Source organism: Ursus arctos, unplaced genomic scaffold (genome assembly GCF_023065955.2).
Source record: "Ursus arctos isolate Adak ecotype North America unplaced genomic scaffold, UrsArc2.0 scaffold_27, whole genome shotgun sequence".
Lineage (NCBI taxonomy): Eukaryota > Metazoa > Chordata > Mammalia > Carnivora > Ursidae > Ursus > Ursus arctos.
The window spans coordinates 16271660-16287084 of NW_026622952.1; the positions used below are offsets into that span (position 1 = coordinate 16271660).

Genomic DNA, 15425 nt, shown 5'->3' on the forward strand with positions numbered 1-15425 from the left:
AGCATTTTATATGTTATCTAACGCAGAAGCTATGACAGAATTATGCTTAAAGCTGACGAAACAGACACTGGTAAAAAGACTTGGTAAGAAGAGTCATGCAGTAGCCTTCCGACTCAAACCTTCTGGAAGACAATTTACCTATAGTGGGGCATGAAACTGGCTGTGCATTGCTATTGCTTGTTGAAGTTTCTCTTCCTTGGCTCTTCTACAGTGGCAGATCTAGAAGATAAATGATTTAAAATACCAGTCACTCCTCCAGTGATTTACCTACTGCTTCTTACATCAGGACAGAATTCAAAGTTAGAATCCTTTAACCTGTTGACATTTTTTAACTTTTGAATGTTTAAGGTAGTTCAGAATTTAAGAATCCCCACCCCTGCAAACACTGAATTGTATTTGGAAGATAACCTTTGCCTGTGAACTCCCAGAATGATAAAACAAACCTTGACCCTTTATATCAATTCTCAGATTGTGGAGTTTCAAGCATTTGTGTTTTAAAAATATAAAAACAAAATCCTACTGTTGTTAACCAGGAAGCTAAATAAATAAAAAATTCAAGGTACAGTCATACAGCACCACAGAAGAATGAACCAGAAATCAACACCTTACTAATGCTATAACCATAGTCTTTAATGTCCCTAAACTTCAATTTTACCTCCTGGAAAATGGGGATAATAAAATCTGCCCACTTTCCTTAACAGGATATGCATATACATAACACACAATTTACAAAGTTTATTAACAAAAGGTTACTTTTCAAATGTGATGTTTCAGAGAAATTAGGTAAATATTTAAAAACTCTATCAAAGGGCAAGATATTAAGTAGACTTTCTTAATTATTCTTTAAATATAATGGAAATCAGAACAGAACAGAAACTACTGCAGAATGTTCTCAATAGTATTTACAGATTTTAAAATAACTATTTATAGATTATTCCCTTTTTAAATAGCTTGTTGAACATAAGAAGTTGTACATTCCTATAACTATTAAGACCAGACTTAGGCTGATTTACTAGCTTTAGTACAAAAGGATAGTAAGATAGTGCTATCATTCTTAAAGAATAGAGGCTTTTCAGTTTCTTCTCATGGCAATCAAAACTCCAGCTCACTAACGTGCTGAAGTATTTTTTACTCATGAATATACTTAAGTAATTTCATATAACACTGTCACTTGTCCTCAACTGAAGAGTATTACATACTGTTCTCTTTTCCATGAAGCTACTGAGAAAATCATCGATTTCAGTTTTTCCCTCTAAGAAATCTTCAGCAATATTATCAGATTCTTCCTCAGCTTCATGTGCAGCTACTTTCAATCTTGCCTGTAGGGCACTCGCACTACAGCTCTGAAAAAGAAAATGAAGTACTCACTTAGTTCACACTGCTCAGAAAAACTCCTTAGAGGCAAAGGAAATGAGACAGGGGTAGGGAGGAGCAAGTATTATATGCCTTACACAGCCTCTTTCTTGAGGAAAATTGCTACCACCCAGGTCCTCAGCTTTTGGATATAGGGTAGATACCAAACACAAAATAACCCAATCCATTGGCTGCAAACCCTTGAATGAGGGAAGCTGAGCCAATCAACGTCTTTTCCTGGGGATTTAAGAATTAGGTCATTGTGGTAGGCACCCTCGAAGAGGACCCCTATCATCCCTACCTCTTGAGTGTGGGCTGGACATAGTGACTCCCTTCTAACGAACAGAATATGGCAAAAGTGATGGGATTAAATCTGACCAAACAGGCAAAAGACGTGTACAAACACTGCTGAAAGAAACTGAAGAAGACGTAAGTGGAAAGACATCTCAGGTGCATGGATTGGATATTGTTAAGATGACAACACTACCCAAAGTGATCTACAGAGTCAATGCTATTTCTATCAAAATCAGGGTTTTTTGCAGAAAAAGAAAAACCCATTCTAAAATTCATATGGAATCTCAAGTGACCCCAAACAGCCACAACAATCTTAAAAAGGAAGAACAAAGTTGCATACTTCCTGATTTCAAAACTTACTACAAAGTTACAGCAATCAAAACAACGACGTACTGGCATAAGAAGAGACATGTAGATGAATGAAAGACCTAGCCTAGAAATATACCCTCACATACATGGTCAAAAATATTTTCAAAAAGTGTGCCAAGACCATTCAATGGGGAAAAGACAGTCTCTGGCAAACGGTGCAGGGAAAACTGGATACTCACATGCAGGATGAAGTTGGACCTTTATCCCACCACACATACAAAAACTAACTCAAAAAATAAAAAAGTAAATAAAAACTAACTCAAAGTGGATTGAAGACCTAAATATAAGAACTAAGACTATTTTTATTTTTTAATTTGTTTAAGTAGGCTTCATTCCCAGCATGGGGCCCAACATGGGGCTTCAACTCCCGACCCTGAGAGCAAGACCTGAGCTGAGATCAAGAGTCAGACCCTTAACCGACTGAGCCACCCAGGCACCCCAATGCTATTTTTAATAGTAGTCATGCTAGTGGGTGTAAGGTGGCAACTCACACACAGAAATGAACAGAGATGAACCATTTTCTCATCACCCTTGCCAACCCTGGTCATCTATCTTTACAAGTTTGGCTCACAAGGATGATGCAAATTTTTATTATTACTGAAAGGCTGGCTATCTGTTCAAATGTTTCCATTATTTCTTCACTGAATGTTTACTGAGCATCTACTATGTGCCAAGCACTAGACCTGGTACTGGGTATATGGAAGAATAAAATACAGCATGTTTCTGCACTGATGGTACCAACAGTCCAGTGAAGTGGTTTACATACTTTATACAGAAGCCTGCCTCATCATTCCCAAAGATTCTGAGCATCTAGAGACAAGCGTAGGAATCAAGGTGTGTTTTTTAAGTGTTTCAAAAACCATTTCCAGCAATTATATAAATGGCAAAGAAGACAGAGTAACTGTTATACTCGTATGTCTGCTGGACATTCACATTTCTCTTTCTGAGTTTCTTGTTCTTTCCTCTGACTATCACTGCCATCACTGTCTTATCCCTAATATTAAGGGGATCCTGGAACTATCTGGCAATTGTGATGCTTGCTGTTGGTTTCTAATATTCTTTATCAAGTGAAGGAATTAATTTCTATTCTTAACTTACTAAGAGTTTATAAAGAATGACGTGACTACTGTGAAAAGCTTATTCAGCATCTACTAAACTCTAATGTGCAGTTATGAGTATTTCAGTTGCTTCTCTCAGACTTTCTTCTGGTTAAGAGTGAGACAGCACCGCTTACATTTGATTCCCGACTCTGATACTTTCTATTTATATGACCTCAGGTAAGTTATTCAATATCCCCGTGCCTCAGACTGCTTATCTACATTATTAAAAAAAAAAAAAAAAAAAAAGAAAATCACCTACCTCCTAGAATTTTGTGGAAATAATGGGCAATATATGAAAATAGTGTAGTGCAGTGTAAGATGCATAATCATTTTTCAATGTTAGCTATTATTTTTTATGTCTTTAATTCTAAAGGATGATCAAATTATGTGAAATCCATTATAAATTTATATTCTCCTTTGCCATCATTTTTTTTCTGTTGTTTTATTTTCTATTTTTTGTTTTATTACATTGGCTTTACCTTCCAGAATTGCTGATTTTAAAGGAAAGAGGATGTTAATTATGATGTTGGTTATTGATATGACATAAAGATTATGTCTCCTATTCCTTTTCATTTGTAAAGATTTTTCAGAAATATGGGTTGAATTTTATAAAGTGGTTTTTATTTTTTATTTAACTGGATTTCTAGCATAAAATCTATTATTTGGGGTGAATTAAACTTTATAATTTTCATATATTTTTCAATTTTCCAAGTTTTCATTTAAGATATCTTTATATAAGCTTACAAGTGAGATTACAGTTCAAGTTTTTTGTTAGATTTTATTAGAGGAGGTAAACTGGCATTTATAATAGAGTTCCTACTTAAGTTATTTATGGGGCTTTTTGTGTTTTTCTGCTTTGGAACCAAATATGCCCTCGCATGAGCGCAGATAATGTATAATGCCCCATAAATGAGAGCTGTTCATCTCACTTACAGGTATCAAGCCTTCTAAAGACAGATACCTAATAAGTGCTTTCTGATAATAATGAAAGTAAGAATGCAGATCACACATACTGAGATTAAAAATTCTTATGGTAAAGGAAAAGAGTTAAACGTCTTACCTCACTGAGTTCATGCTGCCTTTGCATCTTCTTTTCAAAAGTAGATTTCAGCTGTGTAAGCAATTCATACTAAAAGATAAAATAAAAATGTTATTTTATCATATTTTTAAATTGTATGGATTTCTTCAAAATCATAACTAACTCACCTTATCTAAAACAGTTTGCCTTTTGGCTTCCAAGCTGGGCTCCAAAAGGAGATTTTTTCCTGTAAGATAAATTTCTGGTTTATTTCTAGGTAAACATCATATTTTTCTTAGGAAATTTAAGAAGTAAGGAAAGACATACTTGCTAGCTCTTCAATACTTTTTACTAAGTCATCCTTGTCAGTAATAATCTGTTTTAGTTGGGGCAAAGTCAGAAACTGTTCTAGTAATATCTCCTCTTGTTCATTCATATCTGTAAGCTGTGACACACTAGAAACACAACAGAAAAGTTAATGAATATCAGTCACTAGTTTTTCTCCATGATGATATTCACAATTTTTCCATTTTATTCAGTTGACATGGCTCTAATTTTTGAACTATCATTTATATATCTACACACACACACACACACACACACACACACAGAGGCAAATTATAACCTTAAAAGCAAGTAAAACATCAACCACAGTGGCACATAAAGTGGTCTTAAAGTAACATCCAATCAGGATAGGATTATTAAGACTAGGGTTCATGAACAATCACAACAATGTCAACCTCTGTATCTATTTAGATAATAGGTGTGTGGCTGTCACAATAAAAGATAAGTATATGGATATGTGTGTGTGCAGATATTCATAAATTATTTAAAGAAAAGCAATCATGGAGGGCTAAACCAAAACCAAAAATCAATATCCACAGGGTAAAAGAGGGAACTGGATGGGTGGGATAGGAATGCAAGCTAAACCTTTCTGAACATATCTATTAGTTTTGACTACCAATCCATAAAAAAAGCATATGTTTAAAAAAATTTTAATTAAACAAAAAAGCAGTCTCTACAATTCAGAGTAAATGGAAATAAATGAACATTGGTTATTTTCTAAGTTACATATCATCCGGAGAAGTACTATTCAGACTTTAAAAAACAGTATTTGGATATACATGTCAGGTGTGATAATCAAAACACAAAAGAAGTATAAAAAACAAAAACAAACTCTTATCCTAAACTCAGTAATCATAGTAATAATATCGGTATTGTAATTTTGAAAAAGAACAAGTGCCTTTCAGAGAAATGACTTCAGGACAGGGAAAAGAAATTTCACAATGAGCCCATGGCATCTTTGTTTTGTCGGAAAGCTTATAGAAGCCAATGTGAAGAGTTTGCTAGGGACTCAAGATAGAACTGTTTAAGCATCAAAAAGAATAGTGACTGCAATAGACTGAAACACATCAAATATATTTTTAAAAAATTTATGAGCTCTTAATAACACAGAAACAACTACAAAAATAAAAACAAAAAACCTTGCCTCTCAGAAACTTTGGAGCTTGTTTGTGCATCAACTCATTATTCTGAAAATTGAAAAAAACCAAAAAACAAAAAAACAAGGATTTATCTTTCCATTACTATATGTGGTGTATTTCAATAAAACTAAATAGTTGATATAGAAATCTCTTCACAGAATTCTGGCTAATTCTGGCAGTAGAAAATCGCATTTGCAATCCTTAATGAAATAATGGATAGCCAATGATTTCAGCGGTTTCAACTGTTTCAATCTTAATGTCACTAAAAATAGGGCAACCAGACATAACCGCTGCCTTATATGATGTAATAGGAATTATGACATAAGTATTCTTGACCAAAGAATTGAACCCATTTTTTTCAGCAGTGAGATATAACTGACACATAACATAGAACATTGTGTAGGTTTACGGTGTGCAGCTCAATGATTTGATAAAACTGAACCTAAACAAATCTAATTAAAACTCTAGATCCAACCACCAAGAGAAAGAAATACAGGAAAGAAAGGAACATCTTCAATTGTACTACCAGAATGCAATCAGGCAAAAAAGAGGATATAGAAAATTCTACCAGACAAATAACGTATTTCCTCAATAAACGTATAATAATATAACGTGTATAACAATGACATGTATAATAATATAACATGTGACATTTTAATAATTTTTTTTAAAAAGAAGTGAGGAAGGAAAAGAAAAGAGAATCCTTTATAACACTGAACAATAACAGTACCTACTTCCTGGGGTTACTGCAAGCATTACAGTTCATAGGAAACCTTAACATGTATGTGATATATTGTAAACCTTCATTGACTATTATTAGAAAATAATGAATCACTACTTTCTAAAAATGATTATAGAACACTGGGTCAATTAAGGTAAACTTTTTTTCTTTTTTAAACTATAGGATTTCTAATGGGCATTTGGCTGTATATCCCTCATGGGATATATCCCAGAGACAAAAAGAATTACAAAAATTTTTAAATTATACTCAGAAGTCTTAGTAATAACAGCCTTATGAGTAATATAAACCTTCAATGCGGTATAAAGGAAGCAATGCTTCCCAAAGTTGAGTGGCCCCAAAACAATTTTTCATGAAGCACCTTAGAGAAACAGTGTTCTATGAAAAACAGTACTTTAAACCTGAATACTACAAACTTATGTGTCATCAGTCTGAATACAATTTGGCTCTGTAAAGACACTATGCTATGACTTTATGAGAACATTCATGCGTTCCCCTATGTACAAAGTTCTACTTACAAAAGGAACAACGAAAAAGTCTAAAGCCAGAAAATATTTGAAATCTCCAGGGATGATGTATTGAGAAATAATTTTCGCGATAACGTAAGCCTCAAGAATGAACGACATCGTTTTCCTGGTAACTATTATATCATTTCCAGGCTCTAGAAAAATCCCTGGGTACATACTAAGTCACTCAATAAATACAAACTACAAGATATAAAACTGATTTACATAACTTCCCCAATAAGACAACCAAAATATAGAAATAGTGAGAATTTAAGAACTCTCTTTAATATGGGTATGAAAATGATGATTTGGTTGTATTTATCATTGTCAAATAGATAATGAATACTGACATTACTCTCCCAAGTTTTTTACCTTAGTTCTGAGAGTTCTGGAAACGTATCAGGGACATCTGGCATCTTGTAACCAAAACCATCCTGGCTTATCTACAGAGAGTTTGAAAAGGTATTGTGTCAGCCATCTTACTGACTGCTCTTATTTACTTATAAACATAATTTTTAATGTACCACATCCCATAATGTTTCATTATCACCTTCATCTTTCCACTTTACATTGTCCTTATTCTCCCCTTCTTTCTTTACTCTAATTTTCTCAGTGTACTTTATACCCAGACGGTTAAATTTTTTTGTTTGTTTTGGGTGAGGTTCATGTGAGTACCTGCATTACTTCTTTCTTGGGCAAGTACATAACTGTTAAATAAAACGCTTAAGTGTATCTGTGACAAATGTAGAGAATTATCTGTGGATTTCATTGATATTTATGTACACATCTGCCTCATGTAAAAGATACTGAATATAAAAAATGTAGTAAGCTGAAAGGCTGAATATAGTTACATACCTAAGTCAGACAAGACAGTAGAGTAGATAAGGAATAGGTAATCCATTATTTTATAAATGACTTTTTAAAATTGAGGATCCCTGAAAAGTTCTCTTGTAATTTTGTTTATCCTACGAATTGTGATTAATATTGTTCATGATATTGACAATATTTGTTCATAAAATTCATTAATACAATGATGAAAGGTATTGGAAAAACAAGGTCCACTTGGGCCTAATCTAAATTATTACAAACACTAAAATTAGTAAAGTTGGATATAATAAGGTTTGCAATATTTGAGTATTACTGTGGGTGATACTCAAGGCTAAAATGGAGGTTTTAAAATCATTTTATATGTTTTATTCCTAAAGTATTAGTCTCTTAGTAACATTCCACATGGCAACAGTCATCAGCTTATTTAAGAACATACAATGTTTTGTTTTTTTTATAATAATATTTTTTTATTATATTAGCCATCATACAGTACATCCCTGGTTTTTGATGTAAAGTTCGATGATTCATTAGTTGCGTATAACACCCAGGGCACCATGCAATACGTGCCCTCCTTACTACCCATCACCAGCCTATCCCATTCCCCCACACCCCTCCCCTCTGAAGCCCTCAGTTTGTTTCTCAGAGTCCACAGTCTCTCATGCTTCATTCCCCCTTCTGATTACCCCCCCTTTCTTTATCCCTTTCTTCTCCTACCGATCTTCCTAGTTCTTATGTTCCATAGATGAGAGAAACCATATAATTGTCTTTCTCTGCTTGACTTATTTCACTTAGCATTATCTCCTCCAGTGCCGTCCATGTTGCAGCAAATGTTGAGAACTCGTTCTTTCTGATAGCTGAGTAATATTCCGTTGTATATATGGACCACAACTTCTTAATCCAGTCATCTGTTGAAGGGCATCTCGGCTCCTTCCACGATTTAGCTATTGTGGACAGTGCTGCTATGAACATTGGGGTGCATATGGCCCTTCTCTTCAGTACGTCTGTATCTTTGGGGTAAATACCCAGTAGTGCAATGGTTGGATCATAGGGTAGCTCAATTTTTAACTTTTTAAGGGACCTCCACACTGTTTTCCAGAGTGGCTGTACCAACTTGCATTCCCACCAACAATGTAGGAGGGATCCCCTTTCTCCACATCCTCTCCAGCAATTTGTTGTTTCTTGCCTTGTCAATTTTTGCCATTCTAACTGGTGTAAGGTGGTATCTTAGTGTGGTTTTGATTTGAATTTCCCTGATGGCTAATGATTTTGAACATTTTTTCATGTGTCTGTTAGCCATTTGTATGTCTTCATTGGAAAAGCGTCTGTTCATATCTTCTGCCCATTTTATGATTTGTTTATTTGTTTCTTGTGTATTGAGTTTGAGAAGTTCTTTGTAGATCTTGGATACCAGTCCTTTATCTGTAGTGTCATTTGCAAATATATTCTCCCATTCCGTGGGCTGCCTCTTAGTTTTTTTGACTGTTTCCTTGGCTGTGCAGAAGCTTTTTATCTTGATGAAGTCCCACAAGTTCATTTTTTCTTTTGTTTCTCTTGCCTTTGGAGATGTGTCATGAAAAAGGTTGCTGTGGCCGATGTCGTAGAGGTTGCTGCCTATGCTCTCCTCTAGGACTTTGATGGATTCCTGTCTCACATCAAGGTCTTTCATCCATTTGGAGTTTATCTTTGTGTATGGTGTGAGAGAGTGGTCAAGTTTCATTCTTTTGCAAAACATACAATGTTTTTTAAACCAATGAGACACCTGAAGCCCTTAGCATGGTAGAGAGCAGATCCTCCACAATCTGATACCTACTTCTTACGTGATCACTTTTTATGCCTTTGCCTATTTCCTGTATGACAGGCAGCTCTTTATTAAAGGCAATTTAACAAAAATGCAATTTGGTTTATGCCTCTGAAATTCTGTCAATACTACTGCCTCTTTATGGGAAGTTTTATATAACCCCTTTCATTCTGACAAATTCATTACCATCTATCAAAATCTGGACTTGAACATAAACAAACAAATAAATTAATTTATCTGCCTTATTTTAAGTGAGCACCTACTATATGTATCAGGTGTGGTCTGAGGCACTAAGGATAAAGTGGTGAAAAAGCAGAAACACATTTTTTATGAAAGCATCCCTTCTAGGTCTACCTCAATTCCTGGGAGCACTGACCACTTCCTCAACTGTCTTCACCGTAACTCTAGACTCGCTCTACTACTCTAGTGGAAGTTTCTTATTTGCAGTTATTTGATAATTTGTTGGTCTCCTCTGAGTTTATTACTTGAGTTGAAGATGTGATTTAATCTTTTTATCTTTTGTTCCTTATTTAGTGGCTGGCACAGGAAGGTATATAATAAATATATGTCAATTAGATGAGTTTCCAAGGATACAAAAATACAGAAAACTGAAGATACCCACCGGTGCTGAAGTGTCTGTTGTAGGAACAGGTAATGGCAGATTTGAAAGGATGCCAAAAGAAGGAGCAGCGGGTTTGGCTGGTGTGTAACTTGTTGTTGAAGAAGAAATAGTGTCAGCAACAGACAAAGAAGTGATAGTCCTGTTAGCTTCTTGTGGGGGATACGGAGGAAGAAATGGGAAACCCTGAGATGCATAAGGAGGCATCCCACCTGGATTACTGTATAGGCTAAAGAGAAAGACAGAAAAAAAAAAAACATTAGATTAGACTTTAGGGGTAAACCTATAAAATTATTCCCAAATGGTTCTAACTAACAATGGTCATGGCACAGAGACAGAATCTTGTTATTACAATCATATAACTGAATTAAATATCCTACAAATTGATAAAATATGACCCCCCCCAAATAGAAGTGTAGTTTTCATGAGAAAGGAAAATGTTTTAGAAAACATATAATTCAAATAGTCATAGTAGAAGTAAAGAGACAGTCTCTTTTTGAGTTTTGAGCATTTCAATAGCATCAACCACTGTATTCATAAAGGGAATGGAGAACCTTTAATCCAGAAAATGTAGTCAAGACAGGTTGTTGGAATATTAGCTCTCGCTTTATCTGGAAAAATATAAGGGAAAGTCATGACTGCTTTTCTAAAAGATTTTAAAGGAAAATAGTTAAATGTATAGAAGAATGGCTAAAAATGTTAAAATATAAAAATAAATACATATAAAAAACCAAGTCTATAGATTTAAAAAAGTAGTACAGCAGCATGTACTTGGGATTGAATCAGAGAGCAGTATTAATTTTTTCAATGTAATAAATATCTGGGCCCTGGTTCAAGATGACAAGATAGCAAGATCTTGAAATCACCTCCTCCCATGAACACACTAAGTCTGCAGGAATATGGAATAATTTCCTCAAGAAAAAAATTCTAAAATTTAGTTGTATAACTCCTACAAATCAAGCAAATATGAAAAACCGATATTGAAGCAAGTAGGAAAGCCTGTGACACAATCTCACTGTAAACCCAAACCTCAACACAGAGACCTATAACGGGGAAAAAACTCAAAACCTAAAGCTTCTTCCTGAAGAGTGAGAGTTTGAACCCCACACTGAGCAGTCATCTTTTAAGCCCTGGATCTCAAAGAATAGCCCCCAAAACATCTAGCTTTGAAAACCAAAGGGGCTTGTATGCTTGAACTTACCTACCCCAGAAGCAGAAGAGGCACCCAGATTTTAGGTGTAAGAGTCTCACTCCCTAATCTTAAAGTGTCAGCTTGAGGCACAGGTACCTAATTTAACCCACATCCAGGGACCCACGGGGATATGCTCTAGGAACAAAGGGTGGTGGGTGCTCTCTTCATGTTCTCCCTCTGTTACATTCCAGAGCAACAATATCTCTTGGAAGGAAGCTCTCATGCACATATGGTGCTTGGTTTTTATGTCTGGTGCCCCAGTTCTGGTGGCTGTCATCCACGACATGCCCATTGATTACATGGCTCTGAAGGCCAAGCGCTTGCATTCCTGGGTCCCATGCAACTGTAAAACAATGAGACAGTTGTTGGTAGGCTACCACCCCCAGGTCACCGCACAGACAGCAGATCAAACATACCCCTAGTCTTCCTATGAAAGAGTCCGATCAACCTGTCTGAAAGCTTTGGCTTGATGAGAAGGCTTCTGGCTTGGCATACAACTAGGGGCCTAGGGAGGCACTCCCAGGAAACACAGGCTGGTGGATGCCAGCTCTGCACACTCTCTCAGTCTTGCTCCAGCTCACCAGTATCTCCCAGAAAGAAGTTTATACAATCATCTGGGGCCCCAATTTTGCAACTCTACCTAGGGACCAGACCTCCAGATCACTTGGCTCTGGTGGCCAGCAGAGCTTACACTTGCAGCCCCATTGACTATATATATTTGCATACTTTAAAAAAGCTGCTACCTGAGGGTCTGGCTTCTAATCAGCCTGAATCCAGGTGCTGGCTGAGATCCTCTCAGATCCTGGTACACCCTCAAGTACTGGGAGCTATTAAAAATATAACAAGCTCCTTGGACAATACAACGATTTTAGAGATAATCAAGAGGTAGGGCAAGGCTAAATGGTAAGGTTCATCTCCTGGTTCAGTCCTCAAGACTGGGAGAGGTGGCTGTGTTATCTTATGCATAAAAACCAATACAGAGAGCCAAGGAAAAAGAAAAAGAGAAATACGTTCCAAATAAACAAACAAAAAAATGGAAATAAGTAATTTACCTGATAAGAGTTCAAAGTATTATATGCTCAATGAACTTGGGGGAAAATGGATGAACACTATACAACTTCAACAAAGAGATAAAAAATATAAGAAAGTACCAAACAGAAGAAGTCACAGAGGTAAAAAAAAAAAAAAAAAAAAAAAAAAAATACACTAGAGGATTTCAAAAGCAGACTAAATGAAGCAGAAGAAATGGCAGTATACTCAAATTCAGGGCAGAGAAACTCACCCAATCAGAGCAGCAAAAAGAGAAAAAAATGCTCCCTGATTTGAAACTATATTACAATGTTACAGTAGTCAAAACAGAATGTTATTGGCATAAAACTATACAAATAGATCAGTGGAACTGAATACAGAATCCAGAAATAAACCTATGCATATACTGTAGACAAGAATATAAAATGGGGAAAGGGACAGTCTCTTCAATAAACACTACAGGGGAAAATGGATGGCCACATGTAAAAGAATGAAATTATCATTCCCTTACATTATATATAAAAAATTAATTCAAAGTGGATTAAAGACTTAAATTTAAGACCTGAAACCATTAAACTCCTAGAAGAAAACACAGGAAGTAAGATTCTTGAAATTGATCTTGATGAGTTTTTGCATCTGATACCAATAGCAAAGGCAACAAAAGCAAAAACAAACAAGTGGGACCATATCAAACTAAAAAACTTCTGTAGTGCAAAGGAAACTATCAACAAAACAAAAAGGCCCATTACTAAATGGGAGAGATATTTGCAAATAATATATCTGATAATCAGGAGTTAGTATCCAAACTATGTAAAGAAATCCTACAATAGCAAATCACAATCCAGTTAAAAAATGGGCAGGGGATATTAATAAATATTTTTTACAAGATAACATACAGATGGCCAAAATATACGTAAGAAGATGTTCAACATCACTAATCATCATGAAAATGCAGACCAAAGCCACAATGAAATATCACGTGACACCTGTTAAAATGGCTATCACTAAGAAGACAAGAAGTTAAGTGTTATTGAGGATATGGAGACCAGGAAACCCTGTGTACTCTTGGTGGGAATGTAAATTGGTGTAGCTACTATGGAAAACATTATGGAGGTTCCTCAAAAAAAAAAATCAAAAATAGAATTACCATATGATCCAGCAATTCTATTTCTGGGTATTTATCCAAAAAACTGAAAACAGTAACTCAAAAAGATTAACGGTGACTCTGTCTGGACTCCTATGTAGTCTCAGGATGGGGTAGGTCACTAGAAAAACACAATGACGAAGGGTTGGAACAATTAGCTGCACCTACCAACCTCAGGGAATAAGGAAGGGGCTGCAAACTAAGCTCTATGAAAACTCTTGAACAATGACAGATGACAAACTTTCTTGTTGGTGAATGCATCCACATGGTGGGTGCACCCCGGCCCATGGGGACAGAAGCTCCTACATTCGAGACTCTCCCAGTCCTTGCCCTGGGCATCGCTTCACACGGCTATTCATCTGTATCCTTCACAATGCCCTTTTATAATAAACTCGTAAACATAAGTAAATATTTCTCTGAGTTCTATGAGCAGCTCCAACACATTAATGGAACCTGGGGGGGGGCGGTTCATGGGAGCCTCTGATTTTATAGTCTGTGGGTCAGAAGCAGGTGAACAACCTGTGGATTTGACTGGGTTCTGAAGTGGAGCAGTCTTCTGAGACTGAGCCTATAACTCGTGGAATCTGATACTACCTTCAGGCAGAGAGCATCAGAATTGAATTAAATGTATATATTTTAATTTAATTAATTTAATTAAATAGGACACCCAGTCACTGTCTGCTAAGAACTGGAGAATTACTTGGTGGTGTTGGAAACACACATATCAGAGTACTGAAATATGTTCCAAAATATATAAAGTTTGAACAATTTTTAAACTGGAATATTATTTCATTTAATGACTTAAATTTGCATGAGTTGGAATTATGCCGGAAAACAATTATTACGGATTTTTAAACATACAATGATACTAAAGCTCACATGGATAATTATAGAAGGAAAAGTATCTGAAAGAGGGTTAAGAAGAGAGTAACTGTGCCATATAGCAAAACAAATGATAAAATCTTTATAATTAAAACCAAAGAAAAGACAACTTTTTTTAGAGCAAATAGTGGTAAATGGATATGCAGGTCAATGGAATTGAATATAAAATCCAGAAAAAACCCCAAACACATAAGAATAAGGATAGAAGAAAGATGTGAAATAAATGGGAAAAAAGATCAGTCAATAAACAGTATTGGGACAGCTGGAAAAAATTGAACTAGAGACAGATCGTTATATTCGTAACAGAATAAAAACCAAATTCATCAAAGATTTAAATGCTTAAAACAAAATCTTACAAGAATTAGAAGAAATCATTGGGAAATAATAACCTTGGGGTGGGAAAGAACTTTCCATGATCCCAAATCCCAAAGTCATAAGAGAAAATGATTAATTGCTTGATATTAAGAAAGAACAAAAACAAAACGTCTACATGACAAAGCCCATTATAAAAATTGGGGGATAACATTTAAAACTCATATCACAGACACAGGGGTAATTTCTCTGATATATAAAAGTTCCTACAAATTGATAAAAAGACTAACAACTCAAAAGCAAAATGGAAAACGGGATAGAAGACACAAATTAAAGAAAAGGAAAGAAAAACATCTTTCAATCATAGGAAAAGATACCCAACTTCATTGTTAGTTAAGATAAATACAACCAAAATTATACTAACACATCATGTTCTACTTATAAATTGGCAAAGATCCATTCCAATAATATGCTGTATTGGCAAAGAATATGGGGAAGTAAGCATTGTGTATAGTGGCAGAAATTGGTGCAACTCACTCTGTAGGGCAATTTTGCAGTATTTGTCAAAATTACAAATGTGCATGCCACTTTGAGAATGTATCCAAGAAATATACTCACATTTGGCTAGAATATTATTTTTAAAATTATTTGCTGCAGCACTGAGGGTAAAGAAAGGTGGGCCTTTTAGGAAAGAGTGGAAACAATAAAAATATCCATCGACAGGAGTCCTGTCAAATAAATTAGACTGCATCTATACA

The 15425-nt window shown here is 35.3% G+C and overlaps 1 protein-coding gene across 2 annotated transcripts in view; it reads right to left on the bottom strand.

Annotated features, from left to right (window-relative positions):
• VPS37A (VPS37A subunit of ESCRT-I) overlaps positions 1-15425 on the bottom strand; it is a 45614-nt gene that overhangs the window by 2747 nt on the left and 27442 nt on the right. For both annotated transcript variants that reach the window (XM_026508453.4, XM_044387547.3), the window contains 7 exons: positions 10112-10337; positions 7236-7306; positions 4462-4589; positions 4323-4381; positions 4177-4245; positions 1200-1343; positions 139-219 (listed from right to left, as the gene is read on the bottom strand). In XM_026508453.4, the coding sequence (XP_026364238.2) occupies positions 139-219; positions 1200-1343; positions 4177-4245; positions 4323-4381; positions 4462-4589; positions 7236-7306; positions 10112-10337 (778 nt within the window). The remainder of the gene's footprint in view (positions 1-138; positions 220-1199; positions 1344-4176; positions 4246-4322; positions 4382-4461; positions 4590-7235; positions 7307-10111; positions 10338-15425) is intronic.